General features: G+C 42.1%; 1 protein-coding gene across 4 annotated transcripts in view; it reads left to right on the forward strand.

Annotated features, from left to right (window-relative positions):
• The window catches only part of SDK2 (sidekick cell adhesion molecule 2), a 412,765-nt gene extending 397,880 nt beyond the window's left edge, over positions 1 to 14,885 (forward strand). For all 4 annotated transcript variants that reach the window (XM_042452124.1, XM_042452127.1, XM_042452125.1 and 1 more), the window contains 5 exons: positions 2,918 to 3,082; positions 3,220 to 3,360; positions 6,813 to 6,951; positions 7,094 to 7,220; positions 12,640 to 14,885. In XM_042452124.1, the coding sequence (XP_042308058.1) occupies positions 2,918 to 3,082; positions 3,220 to 3,360; positions 6,813 to 6,951; positions 7,094 to 7,220; positions 12,640 to 12,993 (926 nt within the window). In that variant the 3' untranslated portion in view covers positions 12,994 to 14,885. The remainder of the gene's footprint in view (positions 1 to 2,917; positions 3,083 to 3,219; positions 3,361 to 6,812; positions 6,952 to 7,093; positions 7,221 to 12,639) is intronic.
• The last annotated feature ends 337 nt before the right edge of the window (positions 14,886 to 15,222 follow it).

Consider the following 15,222-nt stretch of genomic DNA (forward strand, 5'->3'; position numbering starts at 1 on the left):
ACTGGCATTCGGTGTGTTAAGGCTAAGACAATGTCTGAGATTATTACATCAGCTTAACTGGTTTTCTAGCCCACTGGAGGAAAGGGTGTAGTTTTGTAAAGCAGAAAGTGCCATTGCTTAAGAATACCCAGTAATCAGGCCTACTGACATGGAAGATTAAGAACAACAAACCTCCAGAGCAAAGCATATTTGGTGTTTCTGCTTGATTATAGCTAGTGGCTGCAGGACTATTCACCTTTCAACCTCACATATAACCATCACTCTCAGGGAAAAAAGACAGGGAAGGTCAACAGGAAGGCTAATGGAGAGATGATTAAATTTGCCTGTGTTGTTTCTGTCTCTCAGTGTCTTGGATCATCTGAACTGCAGTGGACTTCCCCTTCCTATCTCAATTCAAACAACAGGCTGGGGGGAAATACTTTTTTGGAGTACCACTCCCAAAATCCTGCAATTCTCAGAATCTTATGGTCATACTGGCTGGGAGATTCCAGAAGTTGTTGTCCAAAATGTAATATTTTTTCCCCAAGCTGTGTCCAGCAGATATCATAATGAGTCACTGTTCTTGATACACCTTCTTTGAAGGCAGGTAATTCCCCAGAGTAATTGATTAATGGTCCATTTGCAGCCACCTGCCAGTTTCCTTTCCTCAAAAGAGGCTGCATCTACACTTCAGAATTAATGCAGTTTGACACAGCTTTAACCGCTGTGGCTCAGTGCCATGGAATTCTAGGATTTGTAGCTTTGTGAGATATTTAGCCTTCTCTGTCAGAGAGCTCTGGGGCCATAACAAACTACAAACCCTAGGATTCCGTAGAATGGAACCATGATAGTTAAGGAAGAGTCAAACTGCATTAATTCTGCTGCAGTGTGGCAGAAGAGTTTTCTTATACCTTTTAAGTAATTAACATGGCACGCTAGCAGTTCTTTTGCAGCAGTTCTTTTGGTGGTTGCAGGCAGTTTGGGAATTACTAAATTAGAGCTCACCCAAATCAGAAGCTTAGGGGGTGTTTTTGTGGGCTGGAAGTAAGTTAATGGTTGGAAGAGACTGAACATTATGACTGTAGAGTTCTCATCTCAACATGTGAGTTTCATGTGAGTCAGGTCTTCCTTATATGTGTCTCATAATGGCAAATTATAACACCATGTTGCCAAATATGGGAAGATTGTTTGCTTCCAGCTAAGGCTTTACTTAGGAGATAGTCTCTGTCCCCAAGAGGATACTCTGACTCATGGAATTGTCTGCTTCCCACTCTTTATTATAAAGTAATAACTCTCAGGGAAGGGATGACAGATGAACCCATAAGCCAAGAAGGAGGAAGATGCAAGGGGATAAATCACTCTAGTGCTTTGAAAGGGACTCTAGTTTGCTTTTTAATGAGGCTGCTGTGGGTAACAGTCTCTCAGAGACCACAGGACAGAGCAGACGGTGTAACATGGAGGTGGCTAATTGCCATTAAGGCCTGTGTGCTTTAACCTGGGGCAACGTGTCCTGAAAGACTCAGGCTACTCCCTGAAAAGCATTTTTGCTTACAATACCTTTGCATTTTCTTATGTATGTGTAAATGTTGCTAATGTAGTATAGGAAGGAAAAGAAATCCAGCTGTATATAGTTTCAGCTGGAAAGTATTTCACTTACAGAGAGGGAAAGGGGAAACATATTTTCTGTATTTCATCCCTGCTGATATTAAATCACATGTCAGCATTTGTTGAGATTGATCCCGTGTGGATAGCAAAGCAGAGTGAAATACATTGGAAGTATGAGGTGACCAGAAAAGAAGATAAGGGATCACTAGGATGAAAGTATGAGCCCGTACAGACAAGCCAAACTAAAGCTGCTTCGGGTCACTTTGGAGGTATGCTGTTTAAATTATGCATGCATCCCAAGAGGCGAGAAGCACTGCAGAAATAATGTAGTTTGACACTGCTTTAATTGCCATGGCTCAATGCTGTGGAATTCTGGGATTCACAGACAGTGACTCTGGGAAGAGAACACATTTCATTTGGCATATGAATTCTATGAATGGTCTAGCCACATGCTGTAGTACCAAAGAAGAATGACCAAAACTAAAATTCCACTGAAACTAATATAGGGCCTATACAGACAGGCCAAAATAAAGCTGTTTCGGGTCACTTTGGAGGTATGCTGTTTCAATGATGCATGCATCCCAAGAAGCGAGAAGCTGTGCCAAAGCCATGCTCCAGTCCTAAGGACTGGAGCATAGCTTTGGCACAGCTTCTGACCTCTTAAGATGCGTGTGACATTTAAACAGCATACCTCCAAAGTGACCCGAAGCAGCTTTATTTTGGCCTGTCTGTATAGGCCCTATGTTAGTTTGTCTGGAAGACCATGGTGGATAAATGTATGTTAGTTTCAATGGAATTTTAGTTTTGGTATTCTTTTGGAAATTAAAGGTAAGACATGCTATCACATCTACAATGTGGCTGACCAACACAGAAGATGGATCATTCTTCTTTGGTACTACAGCATGTGGCTAGACCATTCATAGAATTCATATGCCAAATGGAATGTGTTCTCTTCCTAGAGTCACTGTCTGTGAATCCCAGAATTCCACAGCATTGAGCCATGGCAATTAAAGCAGTGTCAAACTACATTATTTCTGCAGTGCTGATTAGACTTTAGTGTGCATAGATAATACAGTGCAGACTAGACCTTAGTGTGCACAGATGGCCCTAGGGTTTCCCCAGTAGACCCAGGACTAGGGCACGGGACAGGGATATTACCTCATCTCCCTATGTTCTAGGTATGTCCCCTTCTCTCTCTCTCTCTCTCTCTCTCTCTCTGTGTGTGTGTGTGTATGCGTGCGCGTGCACGCACACGCACACGCACACGCGCACACACATTGGCTGAGCAATGTGTCTTTGGTATGGCAGCTTCCTTGCTTTTTCTGTCTTCCAGATGAGGGGCTCTGGGACATTCTCATAAAGGATATTCCCAAGGAAGTGACCTCATATACCTTCAGCATGGACATTTTAAAGCAGGGTGTTAGCTATGATTTCCGGGTCATTGCTGTTAATGACTATGGCTATGGGACACCCAGCGCTCCTTCCCCATCAGTGTCAGGTAACATATCCCTCATTTTATCTCATGCCATTTCCCACTAACCCCTGAACTGAAGCTGTGGGAAACAATATGGATGGGGTATAAGGAAGCCTTGTGAGGAGAAAAGGTACTAGACTACTCCATCTATTGTTTTGCAGCTCAGAAAGCAAATCCCTTCTATGAAGAGTGGTGGTTCCTGGTGGTCATTGCTTTGGTAGGACTCATCTTCATTCTCCTACTGGTCTTTGTCCTTATAATCCGTGGACAGAGCAAGAAGTATGCTAAGAAGTCAGACTCAGGTAAATGCAAATATGTTCCCAAGGCTTCATTTTCTCTGATAGGGCCTGCTTCCTTTGAGGACATTGAAATCATCAAACTGGTAAAGAGACTTCAACAGAGGCTTTAAATATGTAAATATGAGCCAAGAGGCAAAAGCAACATGACACTTCCAGTTGTCCCTCCCCTTTAGATTTGTTTCCTATTACCATTTCAACTCAAATCCCTCCCTTGTCAGCAGCTTCCTAGCTACAGCCCTCCCCCCATAAGCCAATGGTCTGCTCTAAGGGGGGGGAGTAGAGCCCATGGGCCACATGTGCTCTGTGGACCCTAGTTTTGCAGACCCTAAATTCTACCCACCAGTCTCCCAAAGCCTCCTGAACACATCCCAATTTAATTTTTTTCAGCATGATTTTTGGGCAAAAATCACCCCAAAATCACACCCTCAGCCCCCAATTCATGCAAACATGCAAAACCTTCCACAAACCTTTAGAATGCCTCTAAAATACCCTTTCTCCTTCTGTTTCTCCTTCAAAATGGTCTCAAGAAGTGACCCATCACTTCTAGTCTCTATTTTGAAGGTGAAGTGGGGAAAAACATGGTATTTTGCCATGCACAGGTGGGGCTGCAGCCCACAGATGCCTGGGGAGATGGAAAATTAGGCCCCTGTGCCATTGCCCACCACTGATCTACCCATTAGATTACACTTTTAGGGTGTTAACATTCAATCTCTTCCATGCCTAGTTGCCACATGAATTATGAAAGTTGCAGTCCAAATGGTTAGAAATTATGAAAGCTGTAATCCAAACTATCTGGAAGACACTTCCAAATGGTTTGAACTGCAGCTTTCACAATCTGAGGGCCATATGCTGTACTAGTTGAGGCTGATGGGAAATGTAATCCAAAACATGTGGATGACACCGCTTATCTGTTCCCCAGTGTCTTCTCTTTACATTATAGTCAATGCCTAAATTTTCTGGGGCCCAATCACTCTTCCTAGCATTGGATTCCTTCGCTAAAAGGGGGGGCGGCATTTTTCTGTTGTCAACATGATTCACAAATGCAAAAATGTAGCTTGAATTGTCATTTGTGTTCTATGATCTATCCTATGAAATACTATCCCTCTCAAAAGTCTGAATGTTTAATGTTGGGAGGAAAAGTCAATGACCTTATTGACACCATGCCAAGCTGGCAATAAAAATAAATGGCCTCATGCTTCAGTCACTGCCAGAGGTAGCCAGAAAGTTAGAAAGGTCACCAGGGCAAGGAAATGTGGCCGTGTTTGCTTTGCTCTAATTGTGAGAAAAATCTGGACTGTCCTCCTAAATAAACAAACTCTGTTGAAAGTTAAATGTGTGTGGAATGGCATTCTTGATTTTCCCCTCTAAGATTTTCATTGTGTGGATGTATATAGCTGTAGGGAAAGAAGCTTGGATCTGATCATATTTGTAACAGCTTTGAAACCCAGCTATAAGGAGCAGATACAATTTAAGAGTATAATGGTGTGTGCCTAGTGTGTTCATCCCACCTGTATCTTAAGAGTACTGTATAATGGTGTGCCTAGTGTGTTCATCCCACCTGTTCATCCCACAACCATGTAAGAGAAGTGTTGCATGTGAATTCACCACACTTTGCACTTTTATAAACAGACAAAGTTATATTAATCTGAGCTAAATCCTTGGTCCAAAGTATTTTGTACTCCCAATTTGCAGCAGTTCTCCAAGGTCTCAGGGGGAAGTCTCCCCTAGTTGCTTGAGAGCCTTTCAACAGGAGCACCCAGGGTTTGACCCTAGGTCCTTATGCATTCAGTGCAGGTGCTCTGCTATTGAGCTGTGCAAAGGTTAGAAAAGTTACTTCTTTGGAATACAACTCCCAGAATTCCCCAGACCGGATTGCCACTACCTATATTATTTGAATGATTTGGGGAACTGCAGTCCAAAAAAGTAAATTTTCCAATCTGTGAAGCTATCATCCCTTCCTAGAAGCCTTCAAGGGAGAGTAGCTGCTAGGCACATGACCAGGTTTCAGGAATATTATCTCAGGTTCTGTACATATTAACAGGCTTACTGAATGTAACTTGCTTTAGGAAGAAACAAGGCTTAATTTTTTTTGATGTTAGAGAAATCAGAAAGTAATGGTGGTGAAGGTGATGATTTGGATAGGAAAAAAATTAGGGATAAGCAGAGATAGGCAGAGATGTACTTGCACTGACAAGGTATGGAATTTTGCCAGTGTACTTAGGAGATGCGGGGGGTGGGGGAGCGGAATAGTCCTTTATTCAAGACCAGCCGGATACTCCCATGGGCAGCTCCTCTTACACACATATTGCCTGTTGCTTGTCCATGGACATGTATCTGGGAACATTCCCTTTTACCCCTTGCGGAAGGGAAGATGCAGCAGTCTCCCCCAGGCAAAGGTAGAAGTTGCTTCTTCATGCCCAACTGTACAAGGATAACCAGATTGTGCCCAGGCACACCTTTATGGCCAATCAGTGGCCAGGAAGGAGGAGATACACCTGGGAGCCTCCAGCTGCTCTAGAATGCTCTATGCAAAGATACTGTGTAAGGAGAAAGAAGATATATCCTTCTACACATTCTTTAAAAGTATTTCACTCAGGGTTACATGAGGGTTCGCCACCTACAGGAATTTAGCCTCACAGTGCAGAGCTCCTTGAAATGTCTTCACAGCACTTGAGACCATGGTCACATGAACAGTTACTAATGTTTAGTGAAGGCTTAATTCATTTTAGCACCTGTACTATTCTCATGAAGGCTCAACGAGAAGTAAGTCATTGAGAAATAGCATTTGGATGTTCTGACTGAGAAATGTGCCTTAGACAGGGGTAGGTCACTTCAAGCAGTGCGGAGGCCATTTTTTTTTCTTGCACCCACCCAGCAGACTGCAGCAGTGCATTCTAGCACACTTGAAGTGATGTGATGTCTCGTTCTGTGTCTTTTCAGCCACTTTCTCCCGTTTTTTAGTCTGCTTGGGCTGGGGAGTAGGGGAGCACACTGTTACCATTTTAGGCAATTTGGGAAGGTTTAGGGGCAAAAAAAATTGCCCCAAGGTCAGCCATGGGGGGAAAATTAAAAATTAGGGGGGAATCTCAGGTCTTTGAGGGGCTTGATATATGACAGTAAGCTGTTCTCTTCTAAATTTTGTTTACAGATGCACCTATCTGCCTTGGTTGCTCTGAAAGTAGTAACAAAATGCTGTGCCTAGTGGTTTACTGATGGAGGATGAGCTTTTTGTTTCCTTTGGCTTCCTTTTTTAAACTCTTGTCAGTCTATGGACCCTTCCTTTCAAATACCGTTTGAGTGTCTCCCACAATACCTTCAGGAAACTTTAAACAAACGGATAGGTTTTGTTCTCTCTGGGAAGATGTTTTAGCAATTGGCTTTACAATGGAGAAAGCCCAAAATGTTGACAATTTCTGTTTCTGCAGCCCATTTGTTGTTGTTACTGTTATTTTCAGGGAGCAACTCCAAGACAAATGCACTTGGCCATGGTGAGATGGTCAGTCTAGATGAGAGCAGTTTTCCTGCGCTGGAACTGAACAATCGGCGTCTGTCAGTGAAAAACTCTTTCTGCAGGAAAAATGGAATATATACAAGGTAGCCAAGGCTTCCAGAAGAGTGGGAAGAGGATGGCCAGTGGGGAGGAAGACACAAGAAGTTTGGGAGGAGCACTCTGCTCTCCCATACTAAACACCTTCTCTTCCAAATGATATCTCAAAGCTTCTGTGTCTTTCCTTAGGTCCCCACCAAGGCCTAGTCCTGGTTCTCTGCATTACTCAGATGAAGATGTTACTAAGTACAATGACCTAATTCCAGCTGAGAGCAGTAGCCTTACAGAAAAGCCTTCAGAGATCTCTGATTCACAGGTAAGATACAAACCATGAAGCTGAAGATGCTTTTGGCGGAAATAGACTGGGCTGAGCATCTGTGCAGGGATAGGGGAGCACTTTTCACATCCCTAAGTAGATTGTACCAGAGGTGACATCAAATCACATCACTTCTGGACACTACTTTCAGCTCATTTTTGGTATAGGGGGTTGGGGGGGTCAAGATAAACTGCCATATATATTTATATTTTGGCTTCAAATCACCTGAAAATTGGCCTTTTTTAAAATGCAGGGGTTCAGGAATCTTTGGGGGCCACAATTGTGGCTTTCTGGGGCCACACTTTTCCCACCCCGAAATAGACCATGGCGTACTGGGAATGCAACTGATTTCGACTCCAGGTGATTTGAGGTATTTAACATTGGACAATAAATTATCCATACAGTAAAAGTATCCAGGGATTTGATACTAAGTGAGCAGAGCCTCCTGCCTTAAGAGAGCAAAATATAGTCCTTAGGTGTCCACAGCAGGTCTTTCCACTGACATGACAAACTGTATTCATTTCACTAAGCTGTCCAAATCTGTCAAAAACGTATGGGATTCGGATAGGTTTGATGCTGGAGGAACTGTGGCTACCCAGAGTTAGGTAGACAAAAGGATATTGAATGACAAGGTGTTGAGAGTCTATTGAATATTCTTGTCTAATAAAATAAGGTTTACAGAAGGTTTTTACAGAGTGGTATCACATGATACTAGTCTTCTATATGAAGTACATACACCTTAGGGTTGCCCACAAACTAGAGGAGGGAAACACAGCATGAACAATTTATTTGTTGTGGGGCCAGTTGCCAGAGAATCCCCTCTTTCCACACCCTATCCAGATGTCAGAATTTCTTTATGTGAAGAACTGGTAAGATTTTGATGGACAATCACCTCTGCGTGGTATTAATATTAAGTTCTTCAATTCTTCAGTTAAATTTCTTCAATTATTTATCAGTGATGAAGGCTTAGGACAGTTGGGAATGTCAGAGAGGGCTGTACAAATACTGGTCTGCCTTAGAGCATATGCAGGTCAGGCTCACATCCAGAGCTTTGCAGATGGAGTTTGTGGTCCTTTTAGCAGGTCTTGAATAGTTACTTTTAAGATTAATGGACATAATGATACACTAAAGCTATCCATAACAGAGCAGTAGTAGGAGGATGTTCAGTGAATCATAGCATCATACTCCCAGTGCTGTGTTAGAGGTGGCATCCATGTTTGGCAATGGGGATGGAACACTAGCACCTGACTGAACTCATGGATTTGAAAACGATACCCATTGCACCATTGATCAGGCCATTGTAGGCATGCTCTGCTTTGTCTTTTCTCTTTGTGGCCATGATTGGGGATAGTGCGCAGTAATTGAGTAACAAAAAACTGGAAAGTATATGATTATCTCTGAAAACTGTAGTCTGCATTCTCTGAGCAAGGAGCTAATATGGAAAGTGTGTGGGGGGGTTCACTCATGTCCTTGAGCTGGATGAGCTAAGTTATCAAACAGACTGCCTTGCCTGCCTGATACAAATCTGGATATTTATTCCCTTGCATTCTTCTGGAAAAGGGTTGTGATCAGAGGATCCATCTGGATACCAGAAAGGCAGAAGCATGCAAACATCTGCCTTAGAAAGTCAGGACTAGGATACATGCAGCCTCACAACCAGGCCTTCTCCCTTCCTGTTGCCAGTGGTAACAGGCACTAGCAGTTCTGAGACTAGTAGGGGCTGGCAATCCTGCCAGGCTCTAGCAAAATGGCTCCTTTGTCTTTTCTTTAAGAACAGAACTCTTGCCAAATGGCCTGAACCTCAACTGGCAACCTCAGTGCAATTAGGCAATCAAAGGAATTGCTGCCATGGCAAAAGTCTCTGTGCCACAAGGATATCTAGGTGCAATTCTGTTTTAAGACTGATCACTGTTCCTGACAAACATGGAAATGAAAAGTGAATTTTGAGTCATCATTCATATTCAACCAGTACTTAGCAAAGGACTATAAAACAGCAGCAGGTGCCACAGTTTTGTCATTGGATGCTCCATAAAACCATAATGATGGCCCTGGAATTCCTAGGGGAGATGCATGGTCAGCAGACACATGATGCTGTCAAGTGCCATGTACCCAACCCAGCAAAATATTGTATTACTATCCAAATTTGTTACAGTCAGGCGAGCAAATCCTCCACACCCACAGATGGCCTTTGCAGCAATCATGACAGAAGAGTCAAAAGAAGATAAAAGAACTATTTAGGTTTTCTGAAACAAAAGTAATTTTTAATCCAGGGCAAATATTCTAGGTTTTTTGTTTGGTTGGTTGGTTGGTTGGTTTTTGGCAATTTCCATGTCAGTGATATTGTTACAGTTCAACAGAATTGTTTTGCTTTCCTAAAAGGACAAAGGAACATCTGCCACATTGTATTAATTGGAAGGAGAATAAAGTCAAAAGATTAAATTTTCAGTACTAAATCAACTTACTTCGATGTAAGTCCTACTGGACCCAGTGGGATTTACTTTTGACAAGCATAGGGGTCAACTGCAAGTTACTTTCCCAGGGCCTCTGTCATGTACAGGAACTCTTTAGTTCAGAAGTCCAGGCTTCAGTAGTAAAAACTCAGAAAACCTTTATTCAGTAATTAGTGATGTTCACCAGAGATGTTTGTTGCCAAAACTAACCAGCAAGTGTTAGCAAAGCATAGTTTAAAAATATACAATTTCAAAACTTTGGAGGGCTAGTTTCTTATTTGTTACAAAAGCAAAACATTATTTTTCCTTTCCCTTCCCCATGGGAATGCCTCTTCTGCCTCTACTGGTGTTCTCAGGAGGCAGGCTCAGCTACTTTTCATTTGCTCATTAACTACAAAGGAATGTAGTCAACAGTTTCTCAAAATTCACACACCACTTTGTATCCCATCATTAGCCCACAATACTGTATAACCCATTAAATGCCAGCACACATAACAAGCCAATCAAGCTATACCCTTTTTGGTTGACACTCCAGACCTTGGTAGGCAAGCTGAAAGATTCAGTTTCTTATGGCTATCTCATTTGGAGGAGGCTTGGATGTTCACTGATTTAGTAGATCTGGTCTTTGAAATTTAAAGAGCTTATATGAACTTCCTGATCTTATATAATCTACCTGATGAACCAGAAGAATGGTAGAGTCAGGTATATGTTATGTGTTGACCACATGAAGCAAGGACTGATATAGGTCAGTGAGATGTTGGGAGATATGAGTTTCCAAGAACATTCTTTTGTTGGTAGGGTGATATGTTCTGTACTCTACAGAGGGGTCTCCACTCATTGAAGGACACATAGAGGGCAATCCTCTGTCTGTAAAGGCATCCTCTGTTTTCATGTCTGTCCAATCAAAACTCATTTTAACATCTGGCAGAATGTTTCAAATATTACAATTAGGTCTTAATTAAGAAGCATCTACTTCAAACTGGCAGGATCTCTATGTTGGTCTATAATATTAGTTCTTACTTTATTTGCACCTCAAAGGGTTGCAAGAGACAAGGCTGAGATAGTATCTCAACCTCCTCAGCTCAGTATGTAATGTCTCAAACATTACATACACAGTAATTTTTTTGGTTTATTTTAGAATAGCCCCTGAAGAAGGCTAATTGGTGATAAAACCAAAACATGTTAGTCTTTTTAAGAAATAAAAAATTTGTGACCTAGGCATAGCATCTGGGATTTTGTCTCCTTTCATTCTTCCATTATATAACTATATATTACATAAATTGTATGTATGTATGTAATATCACGTATATCTGATAGTTTGAAATTTTGTGAATGTCTCCATTGGTCCTCTTGTGTGAGGATGTATCACTGGTCTCCTTCCTACCTATAAAACAAGGTGACTGGAAATGGCACAATTCATTCTAACATTAAGAAAATTTAGTTAAGTGTGGCCATAATTTTCTTTTTGTAGTAAAAGGGTAAACATGTTTACAGATCATGTGTATATGAAAGATATAGGGAGAGGGGGTTGAGATTTTATACCAGATGTGTTCAAAGGCTCAGTTTTGATCTTGCAATCTGTTTTATTTTATTTTGTCCCTGACCTTGTTTCTATAGCCCTGCGTTTTTGAAAAGGGGGGTGGGGACAGATTTCCCCCACCTTTCCATTTAGGATGTATGTAATAGTCAGCTGTTATTCCTTTTACTTTGGCTATGAAGCTTCCCCGCCCCTTTTTTTCCTCAATAACTTTTAGGAGGTGTAGTTCCTTTCCTGTGCTCTTTCTCATCTCCCCTAGTGGAGCAAGTACATTTGAGGAACGGTTGAGAACTGAACTAGCTGAAAGCTGCCACTTGATCGCTTTCTTGGCTGAGCTCTAGATTCTCATGAATGGTCCCTATTGTGCTTCTGCAAATGGAGAAGCTGAATTCAATTAGGGAGAGCAGAGGAAGAGTTGAAAGGAGGGAAATGAGCCAAGTCTACCCTCCTCTGGTCAGTTTTCTCCTCTCTCCCCTCCAAACTTGACAGTATTTTTTTTAAAAAAAATGCAGATGTTACCATAGATGAAATATTTTGTTGCTTGGTTAAAGATGTCTTTTGAAAATAGAGGGGGAAAGAGTGTTACTTTTTCAGTATTATATCAATAAATTAATACCCCAAATCATAAATTCAGGGATGTCTAGATTTTCAAATTACCCAATTAAAGATATTGTTCTAAATGATGACATTCTCCATCACCTACATTTACAAGAAATGACAGAACTGCTGGATAAGCTGGAGCCAACCCTTCACTTTCCAGATTTTCTTCCCTGCCATTTCTACACTTCCATCCCCATTCCTTCGCTCTTTTCTACTTAAAGTAGAAAAGGGGGAGGAAAGAAGAAATCATGCAGTACCTGTGAGATGTTTAGCATGAACTTTCATTGATATCAATCCACTTCTATGGTGAAGTAGGAAGTACAGGGGAGTTGGAAGTACAATCATGGGGATACTAGATGTTGGGGTAGGTGTACTCAGAGTATAATACACCGAAAAATGCAATCCTGTGACCCAGGTCATGCAGCTTCAAAGAGTTGTAGAAGAGGATACACCTCTTTCAAAGAGCTGCTCTGTAGTCTCAAGGAGCCAAAGCCATACTTAATTATTAAGAAAGTCATTACTTAAAGTAATATTAAGGCAATGTTTAAACTACAGAATTACTTAAGCAATACCTGAGGCAGTGCCCTGGAAAGGGGCAAAAATAATGCAAAGAAAGTCACTCTTATCCACAGTCTGTTTATATTGTAGATAATCCTGTAGACTGTGAGTCCTTATAAAGCATGAGTCCCTGTTTTGAAAGTCAAAAACTGCAATGGAGGTTGATGTGTATTGCACACTCATTTTTTCCTGGTAGCTTTTGTCCACCAAGTCAATTAGCTTCTCCATCCTATAATGCATAAAATTACAATATTTTCCCCCTCTCTTTCCATAGGGAAGTGACAGTGAGTATGAAGTGGACCAGAACCAACAGAAAGCCCATTCTTTTGTCAACCATTACATCAGTGACCCAACTTACTACAACTCATGGAGGCGTCAACAGAAGGGCATTTCACGAGCTCAAGCCTACAGCTACACAGAGAGTGACCCTGGTGACCCTGACCATTGCCCAATATCCAACAGCACCAGCACCCAGCAGGGCAGCCTCTTCCGACCCAAACCCAGTAGGACTCCAACCCCACAAACTCCAGTCAATCCTCCCAGCCAGCAGAGCACCCTTTACCGCCCCCCCAGTAGCCTTGCCCCTGGGTCCAGAGCTCCTATTGCTGGGTTTTCTTCTTTTGTTTGACATTTCTAAAGGAAAGAAGAAAAAAAGAGAAAATGGTTAAGAAGATAAAATCATGGATTTAATAATAATAACAATAATGAAGAACATTTTGGTCCAGAATTATTATTTTTAAGAGGCGATGAGAAGATCATGTGGGAGACAATCAGTCATAGCTGAGTTTGGAATCATTGACTGCTGCTGCTTCTAGTCTTGCACAGTGCTCTTCAAAAACTACCTGTCTGAAAATGGTACACCTGGAGCAAGACAGGAGACAAGCCTGTTTTAGGAAGGAAGGATGGATGGATGGCAACAGGGTAAAAGACTGGGAATCCCAAAGCTAAGACAGCATTTGGTGTCGCAGACCACCTCCTTGCAGATCAACTTTCCAGACAGAAAAAGTAATGGTGAACTGACATTTCTCAGAATAGTCTCTTTGGGTTTTATTTCTTTTTTTTCTTTCTCCAACCAAAGCTTTCCTCGGAGGGGAACGGGTTAGGGCTCTGCAAGCAGTAAACATGAGTCAGCTGGATTGCCACAACCAGTGGTGCTTAATGCAGTATCTGCTAGCATGTGTGCAAAAGGCTAGCTAATAGGAACACACTCCAAGTGGCTAGCAACTGGCCAGTGAGAGACTGTCAAGACTTAGCCATTGCTATGTCATGATGGCATTGAGTGCTGAGGAGCTGGAATAGCACTGAAGAGAATCCCAATCTCTGAGGCTAGTTGAAGGAACTATAGAGGTTTAAGATGGGACAACAGCATCTCTGACATTCATTTTTGCCTCCAGTTTGTGCTTCCACTCACAGTTGGAACATTTGCAGAAATTAACCAAACTGAATGGTGCTGACTAAATAAAGTGTGGTTTCTTTTAATGTATTTTCAGGTGAGGATATGAGACTACATTTGAGAATGGTTGGGAGGAAGATGTAGAGTTCAAACTGTTGTTTGGCAAAGTGATGCACTATCAGTATCACCTCAGTAGAAAGTGTCCTCCCTATAGCTTTGCGGGAGAACTGAGCACCTGCTGCCAAACCAAGCCACAAGGCAAAACCCACCCCACATGGTTGGATAGTCTCTCAGCACCCTGTTTTCTTCTCAGTTCCTTTCCCCCCCATTCACTTCATTGGACAGGGAGAGAGGAAGAAAAGGGGGAAGCCCCAATCCAATTCAAGTGCAATTTGAGGGGGGTGTTCAGGGACAAGATATAAACTTGACAATATAAATGCTGCACAGCCTCTTGGTACTGGCGTTAGAATGGATAACCTCAGCAGGCTGTACCTCAGCCCCACTGCAGCGTTTTCTCTCCTCCTCCTGGTATCAAAATTAACATTCTCTTCAGTTCCATAGAAAAGGAGAGTTTGTCCCCAGTTCCCCTTTTATATCATTGTTTTAATTATTCACAGCCCACAACACATGAAGGAGAGGGAATGGGATCTGGGCGGGCGGTAAGATGGATTCAAAGTGGCAGCCCCCTCCTCTCCATTTTTTTGTTTGTTTGTTTGTTTTGAGTTCTATTTTAGCACAAGGTTATGGGGGAGGTATGTGGAAAGTTTTTTTGTTTTCTTTTGTTTTCTTTTGGCCTGGCAGACCATGAATACACATACACACAGAGTGCCTACAGAGCCCCAAGATCTGCGGTGGCCATCTTCTCCCCTCCAGCAGGGTCATGGGTTAGAGCAAAAGGCAAGCCCAGGAACAGTGAGAGGGAAGAGGGGAGGAAAGGAAAATGGGAGCATCCTGCTCTAACTGGGTTACCTTCTTTCCTGGAAGTGCTAGGGACATAGCGAGGTCCATTACGAACCCCTCACCTCACCCCATGCCTTTATTTGCACATTGTTTTCAAAGCCTGGTTTACAAAGGATTGAGCCTGGCACATAGGGTCCTTTTAATAAAGAATCAAAATGCAATTTGAACATTTTCTGGGTGTTTCATTTTGTTTCTGATAAGTATTGACTATCTGGAATAATTTAAAACCTAACATCTTCGCAGAACTGGTCCCAAGCCACTGAGTAGGAATGGCAGCGCTTCTTAGTCTTTTCTTTACCATGGACCCCCTTTAAATATCTTTTGTTGTTGTGGACCACCAAGATTTAAGTCAAGATTTAAAACCCTAAAGTGTTAGGGAACTATTAACAACAATGGGGACTGCCAAGCACAGAAACCAGGGTGGGGGAGAAACAAAAGTACTTGTTTCAGAAAGACCAATCTGGTTGTGAAAATCCAAAACTGGGGGAGAAAGCTGATCACTAC

This window comes from Sceloporus undulatus, chromosome 2 (assembly GCF_019175285.1).
Source record: "Sceloporus undulatus isolate JIND9_A2432 ecotype Alabama chromosome 2, SceUnd_v1.1, whole genome shotgun sequence".
Classification (NCBI taxonomy): Eukaryota; Metazoa; Chordata; class Lepidosauria; order Squamata; family Phrynosomatidae; genus Sceloporus; species Sceloporus undulatus.